The 22,360-nt window shown below is 40.5% G+C and overlaps 1 protein-coding gene across 9 annotated transcripts in view; it reads left to right on the plus strand.

The window, feature by feature from the left end:
• Positions 1–21,129, plus strand: part of kif21a (kinesin family member 21A) — a 54,018-nt gene extending 32,889 nt beyond the window's left edge. For 2 of the 9 annotated variants that reach the window (XM_020078989.2, XM_020078990.2), the window contains 22 exons: positions 1,648–1,836; positions 2,218–2,417; positions 2,592–2,699; positions 2,792–2,860; positions 3,181–3,326; positions 3,638–3,782; positions 4,602–4,796; positions 5,141–5,242; positions 5,889–6,054; positions 6,599–6,619; positions 7,377–7,434; positions 8,062–8,116; positions 8,208–8,410; positions 9,027–9,152; positions 11,563–11,637; positions 12,586–12,722; positions 13,199–13,373; positions 13,690–13,854; positions 14,529–14,646; positions 14,865–15,035; positions 15,596–15,795; positions 18,274–21,129. In XM_020078989.2, the coding sequence (XP_019934548.1) occupies positions 1,648–1,836; positions 2,218–2,417; positions 2,592–2,699; positions 2,792–2,860; positions 3,181–3,326; positions 3,638–3,782; positions 4,602–4,796; positions 5,141–5,242; positions 5,889–6,054; positions 6,599–6,619; positions 7,377–7,434; positions 8,062–8,116; positions 8,208–8,410; positions 9,027–9,152; positions 11,563–11,637; positions 12,586–12,722; positions 13,199–13,373; positions 13,690–13,854; positions 14,529–14,646; positions 14,865–15,035; positions 15,596–15,795; positions 18,274–18,364 (2,915 nt within the window). In that variant the 3' untranslated portion in view covers positions 18,365–21,129. The remainder of the gene's footprint in view (positions 1–1,647; positions 1,837–2,217; positions 2,418–2,591; positions 2,700–2,791; positions 2,861–3,180; positions 3,327–3,637; positions 3,783–4,601; positions 4,797–5,140; positions 5,243–5,888; positions 6,055–6,598; positions 6,620–7,376; positions 7,435–8,061; positions 8,117–8,207; positions 8,411–9,026; positions 9,153–11,562; positions 11,638–12,585; positions 12,723–13,198; positions 13,374–13,689; positions 13,855–14,528; positions 14,647–14,864; positions 15,036–15,595; positions 15,796–18,273) is intronic. The other 7 variants (XM_069528034.1, XM_069528035.1, XM_020078993.2 and 4 more) reach the window with 5 other exon arrangements.
• The last annotated feature ends 1,231 nt before the right edge of the window (positions 21,130–22,360 follow it).

Here is a 22,360-nt window from a genome sequence, read left to right on the forward strand (position 1 = left end):
GGTCACGTTTCTAAGACCCTAGTTTTCAGGATTTTAAAGGTGTATTCCACCCAAACACTCCTTTGTCTAACCACTTACAGTTTCAAATGTTTATTCCACCCAAATGCCACAATTCTTGGTTGCTGAAAGTTGCATGCTGGGCAGTTCACATGCAGTTATCACACTCTGCAGACTGAAAGTGCAGCCTCCTGTATTGTAGTAATCCCCTTCTAAACTCACTCACATTTAGCAGGCTGCAGGTTGTCAACATGGGGAAGCTGTGAAGTCATTGACAGACCAACAAATAAAAAAACCTGTGTAACTTAAACTGTAGCTATGGATTGTACATGCATTCATGTCAGTATAGTTCTGAAACCGGAAACATGTAAAATGCATTAGTTCTGGCCACTGAGCCACCAAAAGGGACATTTATGTCTTCTACATTTAAACTTGACACTCAGCAACACAAATGATACCCTTCCCAATATCACTAATGCTAACAGATTCAAAATGTACCTTCTCACAATAACTTTTTTTTAGTCAAAGTTTAGGGTATTTGATCTAATGTGTAATTCAAAACTATGGTAAGAACGACTGCATGAAAATATAGACACTGGTACAGCTGCAACACAACAAACATAATAACATCTGTGATTTCCAAGTTAATTGCATGAATGAGTTTATAAAATAGCTTCCTCAGTGATGGCGTGGGATGTGTCTAATGAAACATGGCTCCACATGGTGAGGAACTTTAAGTGAGAAGATTATAAGACAGAATAATTATGGACGAGGGTACAAGTGCATTAGTAAGCAGAATTTTAGCAAGATTTTAAAAAGTCTCATACATCTAAATTTTTGGCCTTAAATAATCTTGAATATATTCAAATATTACTTAGATCTGTCGATCTGAAATATTTTAATGTTTATTTAATGGTACTTCCATTATGCATTATAGTAGTTTTTCATTTTAAGATAAATGTTTGCGTAGTTTGTAATGTCTTTGTGTGTCACAGGTATTAGTGATACAGATATTAGCACGCTGTAATAAAACTACAAACAAGTCCATGGAGCTGAAATGCACCTGGCTTGACAGTGGGAAAGATTGTAGACACCTACAGTCTCTGTCTGTAGTTTTAGAGATGACGTGGCATTTTAACGGTTTTTCTACTTGGCTACTTTACCTTATCTTCAGTTATGGTGACATGTAAATAATACTGGGAGTCTCATATTCCTTCTTTTCTGTTGTAGGCTACTTGACTTAAATGACTTTATTGTTTTCAGAAGGTCTTAAAAAGTCTTAGATGTGTGTTGTTGTAACCTGCAGAAACTCTGAGTAAGTTACGGCAGAGTGGCCATCACACACACAGTTCACTATTGAGAAACTGACTGGTGTGTTTTTTTGACTTTGCATGAATTCAGCTTCTACAGACAGCTTCAAATAAGAAAAAGATTCATCACAAAACGAAACAAAACTGCAAGTTTCAACTTTGCCGAAGAAATTTAAAGAAGCAAGATGAAATTTGGCAGCACATTCTTATTTGGGTCAGATTCAGTGTGTTTGACATTGGGCCGGGACCACCACAGTGACCGCACAGAAGACTTCCACAAAGACAAACTTTCTGTAGACCTGTGCCTGTTAACACCATTCTGCATTTGTCTGTATCTCAGAGAACTACCAAGCAGATCTGGCCAACATTACCTGTGAGATCGCCATCAAGCAGAAGCTGATCGACGAGCTGGAGAACAGCCAGCGGCGTCTTCACACGCTCAAACAGCAGTACGAGCAAAAGCTGATGATGCTGCAGTGCAAGATCAAGGACACGCAGCTGGAGAGGGACCGTGTCCTCCAGAACATGAGTAAGACTTCTCTGCCAGAAGGGGGAGTCATGTATCAGTGGAGGAGCATTGTACTTAATTTCTTCATCATGCTCAGCCAGTTTTGATAGAAATCTGTTTGGTTTTTAATGTTGCTGCCTTTTTGAAGTATATTTGAGTTCTTACTTCTGTGACTTTGGAAGAATTTATATCTTATCTCACATGTTTGATCTCCGATTTTGTTCTTTTGTGATAAAAGACACGGCCGATACAGAATCCTTTAAAGCCAGTTGTAAATGTAACTGTCAGAAGGCCGCTGATGACAGCTTTGTATGATGCAGATTTTAAAAGGAGAAAAGAGTTTTCAGCCTTATTAAAAAAGACTCCTCCAAGTTAAAGTCATTTGTGTGTTGCGTACTTCAGATTCTGTAGAGAGCGGCACAGAGGACAAGTCTCGTAAAATTAAGGCTGAATATGAGAAGAAGCTGAGCGTCATGAACAAGGAACTCCAGAAGCTCCAGTCTGCTCAGAAAGAACACGCCCGCCTGCTGAAGAACCAATCACAGTACGAGAAGCAGCTGAAGAAGCTTCAGATGGATGTGGCAGAAATGAAGAAGACGAAGGTATGATGTGTTTGATCATGATAACTTTGTGCCGTAATACATCTTTCTGAGTGTGGAAGCTTCGTTTTAACAACACAAATTACTCAACGTCAAGGGAAGAAGAAAAAGTAAAGTACACATCTTTTCTCGACATTTGTGTTTAAAATCTGAATGTTTGTGATGTGATTACACCAGGTCCGTCTCATGAAGCAGATGAAGGAGCAGCAGGAGAAAAATAGGATGAATGAATCTCGCAGAAACCGTGAAATTGCCACCTTGAAGAAAGACCAACGCAAGCAGGAGGTAAGTTACAGGATGGTCCTCGACAGCCTCTCCAGCTTCCGCTGGCCATTAGTTTAATCTTTTGTTGATATTGTGTTTATTTTCTTGCTCAGCATCAACTGAAGTTACTGGAGGCTCAAAAGAGGCAGCAGGAGCTCATTCTGAGGAGAAAGACTGAGGAGGTGAGCAGCTTTATAAACTTATGAGATGATTGAGAAAATTCAAATTTGAAGAAATTCCCTCCAATGAAATGAACACGAACAAAAAGATAAACTGAGTAGAGTTTGGTGGTTGAAGGTCAAAGGTCATGTAACCTCACAATCTTGTAAACGGGACATATCAAGATATAGCACAAACATTCACTTAGACTCAAGGATGAAAGGATGACCTGATTAGAATTTAGTGTTCAAAACTTCACAAAACCACTTGTTAGGGGAGGCCACAAGCATAGGGCAGTAATTCTAATTGTTAATGTGCGAGTGTATCTGTGTGTGTGTGTCAGGTGACGGCTCTGAGGCGGCAGGCCAGGCCTACCTCTGGTAAGGTCATCAGGAAAGTCAATCTCTCAGATTCAGCCCAGGACTCCCCCCACAGACCCCCATCCGGACGCATGTACTCCTCCAGCAGCACTGGTCCCAACGGAACCCGGTTAGTCTACATGTGTCTCCAGAGAGACAGCTACTGAATATTTAGCCGAAATATTACCCTCACTACAATAAATACTGTGTTCATATGTAAGACCCTCAAAATCTTAGAAATCATATGTAAAATCCACTTCAATCTGTAATTCTGTTATGTTTTAGATTGATTTTCTAATATAATTCTGCACCAGGAATCAATGTAGCCTCCTTATTAACCACCTTGGGAACATGTTTATGAGCTTGTTTACAACCTCTCCGTATGTGCAAAGATGTTTTAAAACGAATCAATAACATTATTGATCCATCCTCTGTGTGTAGTTTTTCCTACAGGCGTACAGTAGGTGTTTACTTCACCAGAGTTGCTCGTAATAAATGGCTGTCCCTCGAGCGGCGAGTCTGTGATGTCATCATGCAGAGGATGACCATCTCCAACATGGAGGCCGACATGAACCGCCTCCTCAAGGTAAAGTCCTGCACATGGATGGCTGCTCTAGAATTTCTATCAAGTGCAGAACTGCCAAAGTTATACAAGTTGCTTGAAACCTTGAATTAGCTGGGAAACGTGCCTCCCAGCATTTCCCATTCTTTCTTGAACGGGAAATCAAAGGTGACAAGTTGAATAGTGGAAATAATCCTCAATAATGATTGACTTTGTTTTCATTTATTCACTTTATCCACTGTTTATTCAGAGATCAGTGAAGCTCAACTGAGGCTGCAGAAACCCGAACTGGAGAATCAGTTGTTGCAGCCATTGTCGTGAACTCACCTGTTGTTGTGATCAACGTCACCTATGTTGATGGCTCCCGGCCACGGCTGCAACACTGGCCACCTGTTTCTTCAAAGTTTATTAATATTGAATGTTCTGCGAGTCCAAATTGCACCAAATTTGACACTGCACTTCATTGAGCCCCTAACTATGCACATGCCAAGTGTGAAGTTGATAAGATGAATGTTTCCGGAGATATTTGTTCCACATACAGACAGACAGAGATTTGTGGAATTAGTAAACAAAAGTAAGATAAGTTTCTCATTTGTTATTTATTTTAAAGATAAATTAAAACAGACTTGTATTTTAAATTTCTTTTCAATTAAATTAAATTAATATAGAAAATTGCTGAAAAAAATCATCAAATCCCCAAATATTGTGCCTGTGGTTTTTCTTCAGGCCAAAGCTCACAGAACACTAAGTCTGTGCAGGTTTTTGGTGATTTTTGTTACTGAAGTCTTTATTTAAATCCCATGCTGTCATCTCATCACCATCGTCATCTGGCTGTGTTTATAGCAAAGGGAGGAGCTGACCAAGCGTAAGGAGAAGGTCATCAGGAAGAGGGACAGGCTGGTGAAAGAGGGGCCAGAGGCAGAGAAGGCAGTGCCCCCCCTCAACGAAGAAGTGGACGCACTGACGGCCAACATCGACTACATCAATGACAGCATCGCAGACTGTCAGGCCAACATTATGCAGATGGAGGAGGCCAAGGTGAGAAAGCCTGACGAGTAGACCACAGTTAGGTATGAACAGTTTGTTTGAGCTACACTGTTTGGTCAAATTAGTAGAGAAAGTGAATTATTTTTATTATAAGCTTATTTTGTCCTCTGAATAAGAACGGAGAAATGCTGGACCAGAACCTGGTCGGAAGACACAGACTCCATTGGCTTCTCTGGTCCAATTTGTTATTACACATAATGTTAAATGGACCAGGAAGCCGTGGTGGTAGATAGATGTGCTGAATTGACCCTATGGTTCAGGTTGACCTGTGAACTGCTATGCCTGCTGAAATGTATAGAGTTATACGAATGACCATTAATGTTGTTTGTTTCCAGGAGGAGGGCGACATAGTGGATGTCTCTGCTGTGATTGGCTCTTGTACCCTTGCAGAGGCTCGTTTCCTCCTCGATCACTTCATTTCAATGGCCATAAATAAGGTATGATGATCAGCTGTCCTCAAGTCTATTCCTTCATATATCACCTACCACATCTATACACACCTGTACACTCTTAAAAAACACACTACTGTCATTGCATATGGATGCATTACAACGATCAAGAATAAATAAGCCTGTGGAGAGTTTGGGATGACCAAACGTTTTACAAAAACCTAATCCACTTTAACTCTTTGACATTAACAATATATTGACTTCAATTTTTGTCCGCCAAGGAGATAATGTCTTCATCCCTGTCAGGATTATGCAAAAACTTGAGGATTTCAACAAACTTGGTAGAAGTATGCAGTATGGGGCAGGGAAGAACCCCTTAAACTTTGGTGTAGATCCGAATCAGGGGGGGGGCTTGATGAAAAAATGCAGGCACATTCACAAACAAGTGTGTAAAATTTGGTGAGGCTTGTGCTCTACTGAGTGACAAAAGTGAAGCTTTAAGTGTTTTTTAAGATTTTTAAGTTGATTTGTGACTACAGTCAAAAAATACGGTAAAATATTAATATCTACATGATGATTATCTTGTATTATCTTTCAAATCCAACCACAAATGTCTCGTATAGACAAGTTGCAGGTGTGACTTTTAACTGCACAGTGAACACAAACATTGATATTTGAGTTCTGACGTGTCCAGGGTCTGCAGGCGGCTCAGAAGGAGTCCCAGGTGAAGGTGATGGAGGGCAGGCTGAAGCAGACGGAGATCACCAGCGCCACACAGAACCAGCTGCTCTTTCACATGCTGAAGGAGAAAGCAGAGTTCAACCCAGAGTTGGACGCCCTGCTGGGGAACGCCCTGCAAGGTAAAAAACAGCACATGGTTGGGATGAGGGAGAAGTTGCAGATAAGGACTAAAAAACACAGATCAACACCCTGTTTTAACTCAGCCCACTCCCATGGAGGCAACAGTAGCATCACATCAAGTAAATGTGCGAGTCATTGGGAGATTTTACTGTGGGATGTTTCTCTGTCATGGAGCCTTTGGCCTTTCATAAAGTGGACTGAGTTACTGGTCAGTTGCATGACTGGGACTATTGAGATGCTTTTGCCTGTTGCCTTCTGCTGAATAGAAGCTGAATTTATTATTATAAAATCATTCTGAATGAATTCCACCTCGATCGTATGGCATTAAGATTCAATAAGTATTAACCAAAACTTGTCTTTTTTTCAGCCTCTGTTCAGTAGGATGCTTTGTTTACAGTAGATGCACTTTAGTTTTTTGTTCGTTTCCTGTTTTTATTTATTTAGAATTTTGGGGGAATGTGTTTTTGATTTGTGCATTGCCTTTTTTCTGTTCCCCCATGTTTTCTTTTTTTCTTTTTTTTTCGTTATTTTATGTTTTCACAGAGCTAGGTAACATTCCAGCTGGTAAGTGAACTCATATTAGACTCTTACCTGTGTAACGGATGCATGGTTCCTTCCCTCTGCACTTTGAAAACTAACTTAACGCAACATGAACAGGCGCATGAGGTGCAATGCAACCAGGCTTCCCTCCATCTGTATCTGCCAACCCTTCACTTCCCTTCATCTGGACACACTCTGCCTCCTCCTCCTCCTTCTCCCAGCTCAACATGTTCTACAGCCTCCATGCTTTAGCACCCTGATAACCGCAGACCCCTTCACAGGAACCATACAACATGGATATTGTAGCTCTGTTGGACTCCTGTAGGTCAGCCGACCCCATCGGGAGCAACAGACTAATGATTCCTCTCGCTCCACCACCTTGTTGTCTCATATCCAGTCTTTTACCTTTGCCTCAAGCCGCCCACATGTCTCTCTTTATAACCATCCCCCACCTGACCGCTGTCTGACCTCTGACCTCTCACTTTTTTCAATCCATCCGATTTCATTGAGCTCAGTGAGGACCACCTTTCTCTTTGTTTATAAAACAGCATGGCACTGTGCTGATATCATCTGCTTACCTTGACCATCTTTTCTACAGCCAGCTATTGGCCAGAGGAATATTGCTTCATTCTTTAGTGAAATAGAGAAAAATTATAAATGAATGAGTCGAAGGAAGATGCGCTTGCTAAGAAACGAGAAAGACGTGTAGCAGGCTTCTCAGTCTTATTAGTCCAGAGGTTATTGTGGCATTCTAATGTTATTCATTGATCTGATTTGACAGACAATGGGGACGATAGCAGCAGTGATGAGTCTGCACAGAGCCCTTCAGCAGAGGGAACGTAAGTATATGTTGACATTTACTATTATGTTTTCTATCACCATATCATATTTGATCTTGTCCTGTTATGTTCATATATCACATACATATACTTCATGTGACAATATGCTACATTCTATCAAATCAGATTGTATTTGTATTGCCCAAATTCACAAATGATACTGTCCCTCAATCAATGTTAAAAGTATTTATACAAAACAGAAAGTCTGACAGAGATGAAGGAAGTAGCAATGTAACAATTGGTATTGTCAATAATAGTCATATATATGAGTAGGCATATTGTATATCTAGAATAATCTGGTTGTAATCATAATCCACAATCAGCTGCCACCACGATCCATTATTTTAAAATAGAATACGTTACAGTATATAGTATGACGTGTTGTCTGATATAAGATTTTATGTTAATTCGATTTATCTTGTGTATCTGTGTCTGTTTACAATAACTTTACGTAAAGTTGACTTATGTTTTATTATATGGGATTCTCATATATACAGTAATGTTACATTATGCTTTCCTTTTATTTCATCTTTTTATTTATCGTTATTATGCCCATTGGGTTTCTTTACACAAATACTTTTATGTTTACTGATACTTATGAGACTCATGAATACCTATTCCTTCCAGTACTTTAACATCAGACCTCATGAAACTGTGTGGCGAGACCAAAACAAGGAATAAGGTATTGCACTGTTTATTGTTCATTTTCTACATCAACCATTTTCTCCCCCGATTCGTTCTTGTCCTAATTTTCACGAATCTGTCCTGCACAGGCTCGTAGGAGGACCACTACCCAGATGGAGTTGCTGTACGCAAACTCTGACTCTGCCCCCGACGTACCCACTGCGGACTTCTCCAGTCCGATGCTGCCGTTAACTGAGACACCAGATGGGGGAGGAGACATGGACACATCAGGCTCATCAGTCAGGGACTACACCGCTCTCTCCCCTGGCTTTTCCTCTAAAATGGGCAGCATGTAAGTCCAGGCCCCGCACTCTTTGTCTAACACGTTTATCGTCACTTCCTGCATGTTTGATGTTGCTGCTTTATCCTGTGCTGTTTAATTTTGTTTCAAATTATTCATGAGCCACCTTTTATCAAATGACTACCTATACCTTCCTCCCACTGATGAGTCCTTTGAGGTGAAACCACGTAGAAAGGAACAAATCATAACATCTGCATGGCTTATTAGATACTGCTCCTGCATAAACTATCCCTCTAATCCCTTCTTACAGCTGAATTACACACTGAAAGCAAAAATACTAAACAGCTCTAACTGGTTGATGAAAGGCCGTGCTTCAAACACTGACAGTCATCCATCAGCAGATAAAGTATTTCAATTATATTTTAGAGTAGCACAAAACCTACACAGTATCCCTCAGTAGTTAAACATGAGCTTGGCGAAGAACCACCACTGTTTTGGGACTTTATACATCAGGTAACTGTGTTTCTGTGTGTATTGCATGCTCACGCCCTATAATTGTTGCCATTATTTGTTTGTTTGTTTGACATCCTTCTGTTGTTTTATCATTCTATTTCTGTATACTCTCTTTGTGTTGTTTGTTGATGAATTGATGAAACTGAACGTTCAGTTCTGGCTCCAGAACTTCGCCAGTGGTGGAAAAGCGAGCACCGGAGCCTTCGCCGCTCTCTCGCAGGAAGACCTATGACAAGGCGTATGCAGCAGCCGACAGGGCAAAGGTCAAGGAGATCAAACAGTAAGAGCTGGCAGCCGACATTGTAGCTGCAGAGCCGGAAAAAATAACTTCACTTTAGCTCCACTAATACTTCTTCTCTCGGTTTCCTGCTGTGAAGAAGCATGTGGCTTCGACTGAATAGTGATGTTCAATGCCTGGTGTGATAACTTCTGACCTGCCAAGTTCTACACTGACTTTAAGGTCTTATTTTTCCTGCCTAGCTTGGCTCTTCTCCGAGACATAATAACTGGTGATGATCTTCTTTCACTCCTTTAGACCCAAATTCAGTGTTCAACTTGCTCATGAATCCGTCTGCTGCTGGTCTACTTATGATTGATATCATTTAACTGACTGAGGAAATCACTGTCCTTTCTCTTTCTTTGTCTGATGAGTAAATGATTGTGAGGGACGGACAATGTGTTGAGTGAAGTGTCCATAATACTAACTTTGTCTTTTGCAAAGTGATCATTTGATGACAACTTACATTTAAAAAGAAATGTTGTTTCCATAATCCTGTCCACACATACACAGATGATTGTATAAAGATGATAAATAAAAGTTATCTCTTTGTATTGAGCTTTTGTTGGCATGACCTGGACAAGTTTACTACTGTGCTTTGTGCACATTAGCTGTTTGCCAACTTTAAAGACGCACGCTCAGTCTGTGAGTGCATGTGGTCAGTGTGAGTCCTGAATATGACTGCAATTATGTCATATGGCCAAAATAATGGATGCCACTTTCTTAACTAAAAATATGTCTCTCATAGTGTTATTTGTTGTTAGTAAAAAATAGAGACAGACAGGAATAATGGCGTAAGAAGGATATAAAAAATTCAAAAAGTCCCTGGCCAGACATGAAGCAGACTGCTGTTGTGTTTAGACCACTATGCTGCCAGGACAACCCCACAGAATGACGCCTTTAGGCTACTACATGACATTTACTCTGCCACCACCCTCAGGCTAAATGCGACATTTTTAATGGATACAAATCTAAGTAGCTTTTTGTTTTCTTAGCATAAGCTGAGCTATTTTTAGATTTAAACTGCAAGATGCAAAATGCGTCATGCTAGTATTATTTATACGTCTTACTATTATTTTCACATCAAAAACTGTGTTCTGTACAGATATTTTTCTCTTCATTCTATGGCTCAAAACAAAGGCTGCAGCTTGACATCATTAATGGAGGGTTTGTTAGATAGATTATTTGGGCTTTATAATGGTGAAACCATGCTATTAAATCTATGGGCTATAAGATATTAACACATCTATTATAGAGGCAGCAACCTCTGTTTGACAGAATGATATTGGCCTTAAATGTCCAACCCAACAAACCCAGTGAACCACACTGAGCAGGACACCACAGTAATGTCATGTGTACAGCTTCAGATTACTTTGACCACATGAACATTTTACTGTCGCTCCCCTATGACATGAATGCAGCATATGCGTCTCCGTTCTGTCCTCATGCAGTCCTCTCACACTTTCACCATCAGTGTGTAAACAGCCTAGCACACACTTTAATTATGCCGCAGCTTAATTGGCAGCCCTACTGTCTTCCTTCACAGCCCAGTCATCAGGAAACTGTGGAGCGGCCCACCACTTCCTCTCTCCCCTACCGCTCGTCCCAATAACCACGTCCTCGTGTTTAGCAGTATGACAGGGTATCTGGGGCTTACAGCACGTGTCCTGCAGGATAAGTAAGAGCCCGAGATAAGTAAAATTGACACTAGACTGCCAGAAAGTCAGATTAGAGCTGGGGAGAGATGCTCCGGATGAGTGAGGGCAATCCACTCCAAATCCTGTCCGTTTGCTGAATGTTGCCCATTTTGCATAGTTACACTTTATATATATGTCAATCTGTAGAAGTACGTACACATTTTGATTTTGCACCATATTAATATTATCATCATTTTTGTCATAATTAACTTTATTAGCATTTTGCAATTACCAAGTTCATTCTATATCAGTATCATTACCCAATTTATGTTACAACAAAATAAACAGTTGACTCTGTCCAGTAGATGGTAGCAAATTGAGATTTTGAACATTGGATGTGTATAAGCTTTTGAGTATTTACAATACACGACCAAAAAGTGTTGTTGTGTATTTGCCATGGACACTACTTTTTAATCCTGTTGTTTGATGCAGTTTATAGAACATTTTGTATAATCAGATCCTTCATTTATAGGTTGAATATAGTGAAATAGATTATAGATTCCAACTGTTTGGGTGTATAGAAGGTAGAAAAGATGCTAAACCACAGTAATGCCCCTTTTTATGTACTAGGAGACTATAGTTACATGATTATTGCTGTTGCTCAGTAAAAGTTGCATAGTTTAACTTGAGGAATGTTTACTGAACCTGATAGGAATAGGATCAAGTTAGAGTTTTATTCAGCTCGTAGCTACATCAGATATTCTCTTCCACCCCAGGAAGGATCGATGCCTCCACCTGTGCTCCAGTCACATTGTCCACGCTGTTTCATGTCCTTGCTCCGACTCACCCAAGTACAAGTTTTTTTTATTCATCCTCTAAGATCCTCTAAGATTTCACCTTTCACCTTTGGTGTCCGGGGCACAGGTCAATCTGAAACACAGATGCACATGGTTTTTGGAGTTCCACCCTTTTGTCACCACGGCCTCCAGGTTTTACTTGGACAGATCTCACAGCTTTGAGTGTGACTTCAGGTTGAAGCCCCCCCCCTTCACTACTGTGGTGTCCACACACAACCAGACACAACCAGTTCATGAAACAATTACTGGATAACCTGGGATATCTGGGATCAATAAACCTAGATAGTGTAATCTTGTTAAGCTTATTAGTGCTATCGAACCAGAACGCTCTGCCATCCTCTGTTTGTTAGTCTTTTTTACGTTTCAGCTGAGCTTTTATTTTTCACACTGCAAGCCTTTTGAACTTCATTCATCGGCAACTCCTGAATATCGACCTGTGGTATCTGTGGTATGCTCCAGCCGCTTCACTGATACTAATAGATACAACTGTTAGTGTAATTGTACAATGACTGCTCTCTATCAGCTGCCAGTTTGGCAACATGACCAGCCAATTAGTGATTGATCAAAGTTCCTGTGATACTATTGAACTTGCGGGGCCCTGAGGATCCAACACTGCTGCTTTCCAATGATCGTCTTTCATTGTCTCCTCGGGTGTTGTTTGTCTATTTATGCTGGAGAAGCATCCAGATGCCAGAGGTATTTTGGGTGATTTCCTTGAGCTTGGTGACTGTTCACAGTTCTCTCTTTACTTTCCTTTGGATGGTTATTGTCATCTTTCTCTTTTTGATTTACAGCTTCATGCTAATCAGCCATGAAAGCTGCACGCTGCTCCTTGACTCTGGTTGTGTGGGTGGGATTTACACCTCTCCTGATAAACGTATATCTTTAATGTTGCATCTATTGATGTGTGTGTGTGTGTGCCTGTATGTGTGTGTTTTCCAGGGGCGTCATTAACCCGGTGCCGTCCACCAAGAGCAGCCGGTCCGCCACATTGCAGTGTGTCCACGTAGCAGAGGGACACAGTAAAGCTGTTCTCTGTGTCGACTGCACCGATGACCTTCTCTTCACTGGATCCAAAGGTTAAACACCCACAGTCCTCCCTCCCTCCGTTACTCTAGTGTGTCTGTCTCTCATCATTAGTATTAGTTGCGTGTCTCCCTGTAACAGCTCTGCTCATTTATTACACTTTGACATGCTTTTATATGAGAGCAAATAAATCCTGAAAGGGATTAATTAAGATTGTCATATGCACAATATGTGGATAAATGAGGTGATGAAATAAAGGAACAGGCACATAGAGTAAAAATCTAAAGGCTTGTTAAACTGAATATATTGATGTAAATGTATAAGCACTCAGCTGAACTGTAGCTCTCATTCATGTCCACACAGCCACTTCTTTTAACAGGTCAATTAGCTGTTCTTTCTGTGCACTGTATCTGTTTTTATTACAATGTCGAATATGTTGTACTGTAAGATTTATGCTCCCTGTATTTCTAATAATAAATAATAATAAATAAATGACACTGGAGATGACAGACTGCGTCTCCTCCTGCAGACCGGACATGTAAGGTGTGGAACCTGGTGACTGGTCAGGAGATAATGTCCCTGGCCGGTCACCCCAACAACGTGGTGTCGGTCCGCTACAGCTCCAGTTTGGTCTTCACCGTCTCAACTTCCTACATCAAAGTCTGGGACATCCGCGACTCGGCCAAGTGCATTCGTACGCTGACGTGAGTGTGACTGGATTGTACGCCTAAGCAATACCCTGTGTCTTTGCCACATATGAGCTGAGCAACTCACAGCACTGGACACACAGGTTCATTTCTAAATCCTAGAAGATTCTGTAAATTACTTTAGCTGTAATAGGGCCATGAGTGTGCTGCAAAGCTTTCTGTCAAAGAGTCGACACTACATTTGAAAATCCGTTTTTAACGATATCCTCAGGACAGCAGGTAAAAGATCAGTCTTGAAAAGAGTCAATGTGAGAATGTTTTCCCTCAGGTTATCTGTTGCATATTCATACACATTGTATCCATGTGTCTTCAGGTCCTCTGGTCAGGTTAATGTTGGGGACGCCTGCGCGTCAAACACCAGCCGAACTGTCACCATCCCAGCAGGAGAGAACCAGATCAACCAGATCGCCCTGAACCCCAACGGGACAGTTCTTTACACCGCCGCTGGAAACTCCGTCAGAGTCTGGGATCTGAGAAGGTCAGCCGCTCACCTTTTGAACTTTGGAGAGTATTCCTGTACACATTTAAGTTTTTTTCAACTTTTTCCAATAACTATAATAATTATTTAAACTTAAGATGTTGATCACTTTTCAGTCAAAACCTTTAAGCCAACAGGAAACAACATTTGAAATGAATTTGTGTATCTGCAGTACTGTGTATATAAACTTGGAGGTACATGAACCCTGCATGTTTATCGTCCCCACCATTTCATGTGGTTTTCTATCCAGTTTGAGATGCAATACACACTCACACACACACACACTCACACATAAACACTCACACACACACTGTGAGGAAACATTAAGCAGAGTTTCTTTTCGCTGAACTCTCTGAAGACTCGATATGAAAACCCGTCAGGTATCCAAACCATATCTGTCATCCATCATTGGCAGCCAGCTGGTGTTAGTTTTGATGAATTGCCTCTTAGCAAAAAAAAAAAACCCAGCGATAACAAGCAGTCTGGACGGTTAAAATAACTTATCATATGACTTGCAAGAACGCATTGTAATTTAAGCTTACATCAAACAAAGCAAACTTTATTCTTACACTATGTTTATCCACATGACACTTTTTAATACTCTTGGATTGTAATATCAGAAATGGTCAAATTTTCTGGGATTTTAATTAATGATAAACTTTTCACTCTGTCAGATTTGCTTCCACTGGGAAACTTACTGGTCACCTCAGCCCAGTGATGTGTCTGACTGTGGATCAGACTGGAAGTAACCAAGACCTGGTGATCACCGGCTCCAAAGATCATTATATTAAGGTGTGAGTCTTTTCCCTGTGAGCCCATTCACAAGTTCAACAAAAGGAACTAGTCACATTACGCAAGATTAACTGAATGCTTCGAGCACAATAAAACCGATATTCTAGATGTAAATAAAGATATTCTGTAATACACATGTAGTAGATAGTAACACTTGACAACAAAGTGTTTTCAGGATCTATATCCACCATTAACATGTGGCGTCCTACTCGTTGCAGCTGTTCGATGTGACTGAGGGCTCTCTGGGGAGCATCAGCCCTACACACAACTTCGAACCGCCACATTACGATGGTATTGAATCACTGGTGGTGCAGGGGGACATTCTCTTCAGCGGCTCCCGAGACAACGGCATCAAGAAGTGGGACCTGGACCGCAAAGACCTGCTGCAGGTACTGGATGAGTCAAAGGGTTCATTTAGAAATAGACATTATCTCCCACTTATCTTTAACTCTTTACTCTGTGCACCTGCCATCCACAATATGTTGCTTTCACACACAACAGATTCTGCATGTGCACTCCCACTACAACCAGAGATTTAATTCATTTTGTGGGAAACGCCGCAAAGAATCAATTTCTGAATTTTTAATTACGCCTCCATAAAATGTAATGGAAACCAATTCAGTAGTTCCTGTATAATCCTTCTGACTAAGAAACCCATCTGAAAACCACCTCCTTGGCAGAGGAAATAAAACGCAAAAGAATAAAACTAATCGCCCATATTATTATTATTATACATATATTTGTTGCGTGTAGCTCATTAGGAAATACATATTAATGCTATTTCTTCACTTAGTGACTTGGTTCAGTGGATGCCAACACTTACCATCACCTGCGTCATGCACCTTCATATTGTTATTATTCATATTTGTACATTTTGTGATCACAAATCACATGTGAAACACAGATTCTAACATATGTGTTAACCCTACAATGTTTTTCTCTCCATCAGCAAGTCCCCAATGCTCACCGTGATTGGGTCTGTGCGCTGGGCGTTGTCCCCGGCTCCCCGGCCCTGCTCAGCGGCTGCAGGGGTGGGGTGCTCAAGCTGTGGAACACAGACACACTAGGGACCCTGGGGGAGCTCAAGGGTCACGAAAGCCCCATCAACAGCATCTCTACCAACAGCAGCCACCTGTTCACTGCCTCGGAGTGAGTCTTTCACACACACACCTTCATATGTCTCCAGGTTTCAAGTCATTTTTAAGATACATTTTAAGATTCCTGTATGTCCCTTTTGAGTCTATTTATTCATTGATTTGCTCCTCACTGTTCTTATGTTATGCTGCAAAGTTCCGTCCCTGGTCGATCCCTCAGAGCCTCAAATCCTCTACTGGCCACTTTACCAAAAACTATCTGGTGAAGCACATCAACTGATGCTCACAGATCTTTGCTGTCTCAATTCATGTATTTCTAGACTCACAGTCTGTTAATGCACAATTGGATTAACAATGAAAAATGCAGTAAAATGTTGTGCACGCCATACATTTACTTCAGTATTTACTTCAATGAATTGTACTCCTGGGAGTAGTTGCTTTGCAGAATACTTTTTACTCCTACTCCACACACTTCTTGCTAATTTTCTATGTCTACGATTTATTTATTCAGCTGAGCAGTCACAGCAATTTCCCGACAGTGACGCACAAGCCACACTGGCTGCATTAGCGTAACAGCTGCTCCATGGATCTGCTGCGTGTCTCGTTTTTCTGTAGTTCACACAGGCAGCTTGTTGTGCTGTGTGTCTGCAGCAAAGCTTTAATGTGAGGTTTCTGCTATGATCACTGTATTTCCTTGAGTAAAAGTACAGCTATACACGCAACTAATTGCCAGGAATCTACGCTATGAAACCTGCATCTGCTGGTCCTGAAATAACACTCAGAATCTTGTTAAAACAAAACCTTGTTAAAACAGCAGAAACCCTGTAGTGCTTTTACTTTGAAAGGGGTACAGGAAGTTTAGCAAATATCTATGTTTTTCACTATCTATTCTGCTGTAACCACGTATTACACAGAGATAATAGGTGAAACCTCGATTCAAAAGATGGATGTTTCAAAAACCAGTGGTCTATTTCTATTTCATGTCTTAATTTATGTTACATACTTTAAATTGTAAACATCGACTCTATTTAGTGGAATATGATGTTTTTGAATGACTGCATCTAAGCCACTCCTTCAGGGATGTATGGCACAGAAATACCTTTATTTGTGCTCTTCACCTGTTTATTTTACCACCTAGTTTGGAAGATGTATATTAAATGGCATAGAATTTTTTGGTTTAATTTATTGGAATTATATTTTTATTTTGGAATGTCCACATCTTCCTATCTTGCATCAATTAGCTGCAGTCAAGCCTTTCCTATGAGGATTCAGTGACGTTTTTTCTTGATGTTTGAAACCAACAGTGTTAACAGCATGTATTTTGGTATTGCCTAGTTTTGAATATTTCACTTTATTAATTACAATCAGTGTGCACTTTACATTGTTATCACCTCTAAATATCCTGTTTGAATATACATTCTAATGGAGTTGCTCACTACTTGAGTAGTTTGCCTGAGATTTTACTTTTACAAAATTAAAGAGTGGAGTGTGAAACCATGGTGGTTCCTCCCCTTCTATGTAGCCAAGATACCATCTGTTGAAGGTGAGAAGTTTCCAACATGTTTTCCACTTGTGAAAATCTGGAGGACACGTCGTCCACACCAATTTTTATGTGGTGAGAAATTGGGAGTACACACAAGAAACAGAAGATGTTTTGAAAGATGGATATTAGATATTATGTGTTGCAAGCTCTTTTAGTGCTCAACAACTATAATTGATTTGGGGCCTGTTAGAATTCACTACACCAGTACTGTGTACAGTATCTGATTTAGACATAGCAGTCCCTTTTAACAAGAATCAGCTACTGCCCTGTGATTACTCTTTCTAAAATAAGTGACATGTTTCTCACTACTAATACCAACTTTCTTGTGTTGGTCTTTTCTACTTTTTCGCCTTTCTCTTTCTGATGCATCTACATCTGACAGGCCAAGTTTGAGACCTGTCTTCTTTCAGCATCATCTGAATCACCTCGACCATGAAAATATTTGAATCAAAAACAAGATGCTTGTCAGATTCGAAAATCCTTGAGTGTACACTCAATGATTTTAAATAACCTGTATATACCTGCTAATTCAATAGTCAGGCTCTTGTTTCATCTGGCAGTAGAAGGCTTGAGCTTGAGCAGCTCCTTTCATTACATTTCACACACATATAAATATCAGTTCCCTTAATGTCCTTAATTGTTTTCCTCAAGATCCATGAATGATTTTCTGAGAAATCAAGACAAATGTAAAAAAAACACCCTATCTCACAATGTTAAAGAGAGTGAGACAAAAACTCTTGGATCTTACCAAATGTAATGGGTTCTTTCTTGACCCCAATAGCCTCATTCCACCAAGTTTCATGGAAATCTGTTCAGTAGTTTTTGTGTAATCTTGCTGACAGACAGAGAAACTATAACCTCCTCGGTGGAGGTGACTAGAGGGCGTTCAGGACGTCGTAGCACTGAACGAAGTAGCTTGCTAACTTAGTGCAGCTGCTTTATGATGTCCTTTACTTTTCTTTGACGTTACTTTGTGTCTCTGTCTCACAGTGACCGGACTGTGAAGATCTGGCGTGCACGCGGTGGACTGGACAGCACCTTAGAAGTGGTTGACAATGCGGACGAGGTGGCAAGCAACTGAACAAAACGCCACCTGCTGGTTTGACTATGGAAGGACATCAACAGCATCCTCTGATGCTGCCTCCCTGCACTTTGACCCCTAACCCCAATGCTCAGCCCTAAAACACACCTTCCTTGCTATGTAACCTTTATGACTGCGCTGAGAGGAAACACTAACGTCAATAGCTGTTTTGTTAGACTCTGTGTTCTCAGAGGCTTCTGCTAATCCCATTTACTCCACTGTATTGTTAAAGAGACTCTTTCCTCTCTCGTCTGCACTGTAGACAGTTCTCTACCATTATAATAACTCACAGAATGTTTAAGTGTTGAACACAGCTCTGCATATATCCAGTGCTGTGCAACGAAACAACACAACTACAGACGCACAACTACCCAGGGGAAGGGTGGCCGTGTGTTGTGGTAGAAATAAACAGGAGGAAGAGAAGCGTTGGAGGAGGAGAAGGTGGCAGAGCTAACAGGTTGGTAGCTGGTCTTCACAACCCAGTTCTCCAGTGTCTTTGGATTGTTTCTCTGCACTTGAAGCAGGACCAATGTCCCCATGCTTTTTTTACCCCCACTACTATCAAAAGTGTCTTTACTTTGTGTGAAATAACAAATCACCTTAACGTCTCTTCCTAACTGCTTGTCTTTGCTGTCCTGCACTGCACTCGTGAACAGAACACACTATACAGTCACAAACCCGCTTCAAGCAGAAGTCTGACATTCTGGGGGATGTGATTGTTTGCTTGCTTGCTGAGAGTTGTCTCTGTTTGACACAGGTTTTAATCGCCTCCCACTCTACTGGGCAGTGATGCAAACGTGACAATCGGGTAAATGCTTTAAGACAGAGAGATGAGAGAGCGCCTTTGTTTTCTGTGCGTTTGTGACATTGAACACAACGCACTGGGGGGGGAACAGAAAGGCAAATGACAATGGAGGAAGGGTCAATCGCCTTTTTGCGGATTTACCTTTGTTTTGAAAAACCTGTGTGTACCTGCTAATTCCTGTGTAAACAAGGTATATCATGTGGAAGTCAATACCAAATCAATATTGACTACAGCCATAGCTTAGCATGAAGACTGGAAAGATCTTGAAGCAGCTCAATCCAAATGTAACAAATGAATGATACAATTCCCTCCAGAGATCAATAATTAACACACAAGTGTTGACAAATTGTGTTTGTACAAGGCAGTTTTTATTCTCCAAGTTTAGTCGCTTCCTTTTCCAACATTGATTTCGGTCCGGGTTTTATTTATGCCAGGCTAAGCTAAATGGCTGCTAGCTGGAGCTTCGTATTTACTGGTATTGAGCTGGTCGTCTAACTCTCAGCGAGCAGGCAAATAAATGTATTTTTCCCCAAAGGTCGAACTGTTCCTTTAACTCTTGAGCACTTGTGAAAACCGACGTGATAAGTATTTGACATTTCTTAAATATGAGCAGGATATTCTACACCTGTTTGTTTGTATGTAAAACTTGCGTGTTCACTCTTCACACGTTGCTGTTAACACTCACTGAACCTACACTACTGAGTCTGTGTCCTGCTGCTAAGTCATGTGCTCACCTTCCTTCACCCTATAAGAGGGCTTCTTGTCGTGGACTCCAGGTGAGGTCCACTCGGTACTGTAGCAGTGTGTATGTATATATATATATGTAATAGTATCTTTTAGATTTTTTGGAGAGGAGAGACCCTCAGACTTTGCCCGAGTAGTGAGCCTAACCCCCGTCTGATCCTCGTGGGGCCTTCCCAGAGACACTCACTGTCTCCCTGATCTGTCTATCACGATCGTGTGCCGTCACTTTTGAATGTTCTGTGAAACAGCAGCTGTAGACGTTCTTCAAATACATATCTGATGTACGTAAACAATGTGTTTTGAAAAGAATCTGACTGAATGTTAGCTTTGTGGGACCACCGATCTGAACACAGTCTCACACGAGAGGCGAGAGGACCAGAATTGGCAGGAAGACTGACGAGCATCAAGTTACACTTTGGACGGAGCTTTTCCTCCAGTGTTTTGTTTAGTGGCTAAAAGTTAGTGTTTCTTTTCTTTTTTTTTTTTTCTTTGTTTCGTTATGCTGTCCTTGTTCCACATTTTGGGCCTTCCCCTCTGGAGTTTTAGTTGCCAGTCCCAAGTGGCAGACTCTAGCGATTCTAATGTCAGATGCCTGGTGAGAATAAACGCCATCTGTCAAAAACAAACAACTCTGTGTGGTTCTTAAAGTCTTAAAATCTCTGCTATTAATATATATCTGCAGGTTATAGCAAATATCTATTGCTGAATGTGTCGTATCACATTTAGCAGGACCTTCTGTGTAGTTGCTGACGAACATTTTGAAAAAAACACTTAAATCCGCTTAGAATTTTTTGACACTTTTCGTGTTTTGCAACAGACAATGAGAAAATCCACCAATCCACAAAAGTTGGTGGAGCAAGTATTTCTACAGCTGCTTCATTGCTGTCTTTATTTTCATAGATTTATGCAGATCTGACAGCATCCTTGTTAGTGTTAAGTGATCAGTGTCTCATGTTGTAGGGTTCATTCTTCCTTCCTTCTATGAATGCGTCTGGCAGGTTTCATTTTCTGTTTCATGCTCTTTTGCAGGCTGCCAGTAGATTTGAACAGAGACACATGTTACTTCTGAATATCATCATAATGTTTGAATGCATTTTACAAGGTTCTTCCAAAATCTATAAATTCATCTGATCATTCAATACTGATCATCATTCATAAATCACTGACAAAAAAACATGTAGTGCTTGACAAATCGGAATAAATGCTCATTAAATAATCCATCTTGTTTTCTTGTTCAGGCTTCAGATAAAGTGAGAATCAAAACTATAAGCAACCATTTCAGTTATGGATCAATTTTACACAAGGATATTTCAGCCATAATTTCCCATGGCAGGGAAAATAAGGTGGAGCGTTGTAACATATTTGAAATATGAATGAGACAAATCCTCCGACACGCTGTAGCTGCTCCAACAAAGAGACATTCCCCCTCTCGACAGTTAAATAACAGTTTGACGCTCAGCATTTTTAATGTACAATGTGAAACACCATGTACCTTCTATGATCCAATAAGACAGGAATACATCTTTAAATGCCTGCTCTCCTCTCAAAAGAATTAATATACACTTTTCACCACATGCTGTAAACTGCTACTCATTTACAAAATGAAGCAAAGATGACAGAAAAAATATCCCAAAATACAAATGCAGCATAAAGTTTAATTCAAATTAAATGACAGACCTTTGTCTGGCACCACTGGTTCCACATCTAACGGCTGCTTACACATTTATTCATCAATGATAACTATCCACTATTATCTATAACACTAAACCTTTATAGGTTGCAGCTGGAGCCATCCCAGCCGACACTGTGTGAGAGGTGAGGTACACCATGGAAAGGTCGCTAGAGCCATTAACATTATCCACGGGTTAGAAAGATGACGGAGGCAGATGGTAGAAGGACAGTGATGCTGGGTAAATTTACACGACTGATGATGGCAAGAATATTGTTTTAACTTCTTCGTCGTGCAAATGAAAACTCAGAGTCAGGACGACATCATTTTCCTGCCTGTGAACCACTTTGAGTCGGAGTGGATCCAGAGCTCCGAGAAAGTTCTCTGTGAACTCAAGCTCTAATTAACGCCTTGTCGCACATGAAGGGACATTAATGATGTTAAGAGTTGTTTTAAATTAGGGTACTTTCCAAAGTACTAGAACAACTTCTCTTGGACTTCAATTATATGTAATAACCATTCAATCAATTTGGTTTTTTAAAAAAACATGGCACAGATTTGTGTATATAAGATAAGATATGATGAGATAAGATAAGATAATCCTTTATTAGTCTCACAATGGGGAAATTTGCAGTATTACAGCAGCAAGAGTCAAAAAGACATAAGCAATAAGTAACGTGCAATACTTAAGTGTTAGGAATATTAAAACATATATAGAAAAACGTGAGACAGAATAAATATATATGCAGTGTGAGGATATGTACAGAATGAATTGTAC

Source organism: Paralichthys olivaceus, chromosome 7 (assembly GCF_024713975.1).
Source record: "Paralichthys olivaceus isolate ysfri-2021 chromosome 7, ASM2471397v2, whole genome shotgun sequence".
In the NCBI taxonomy this organism is placed as follows: domain Eukaryota; kingdom Metazoa; phylum Chordata; class Actinopteri; order Pleuronectiformes; family Paralichthyidae; genus Paralichthys; species Paralichthys olivaceus.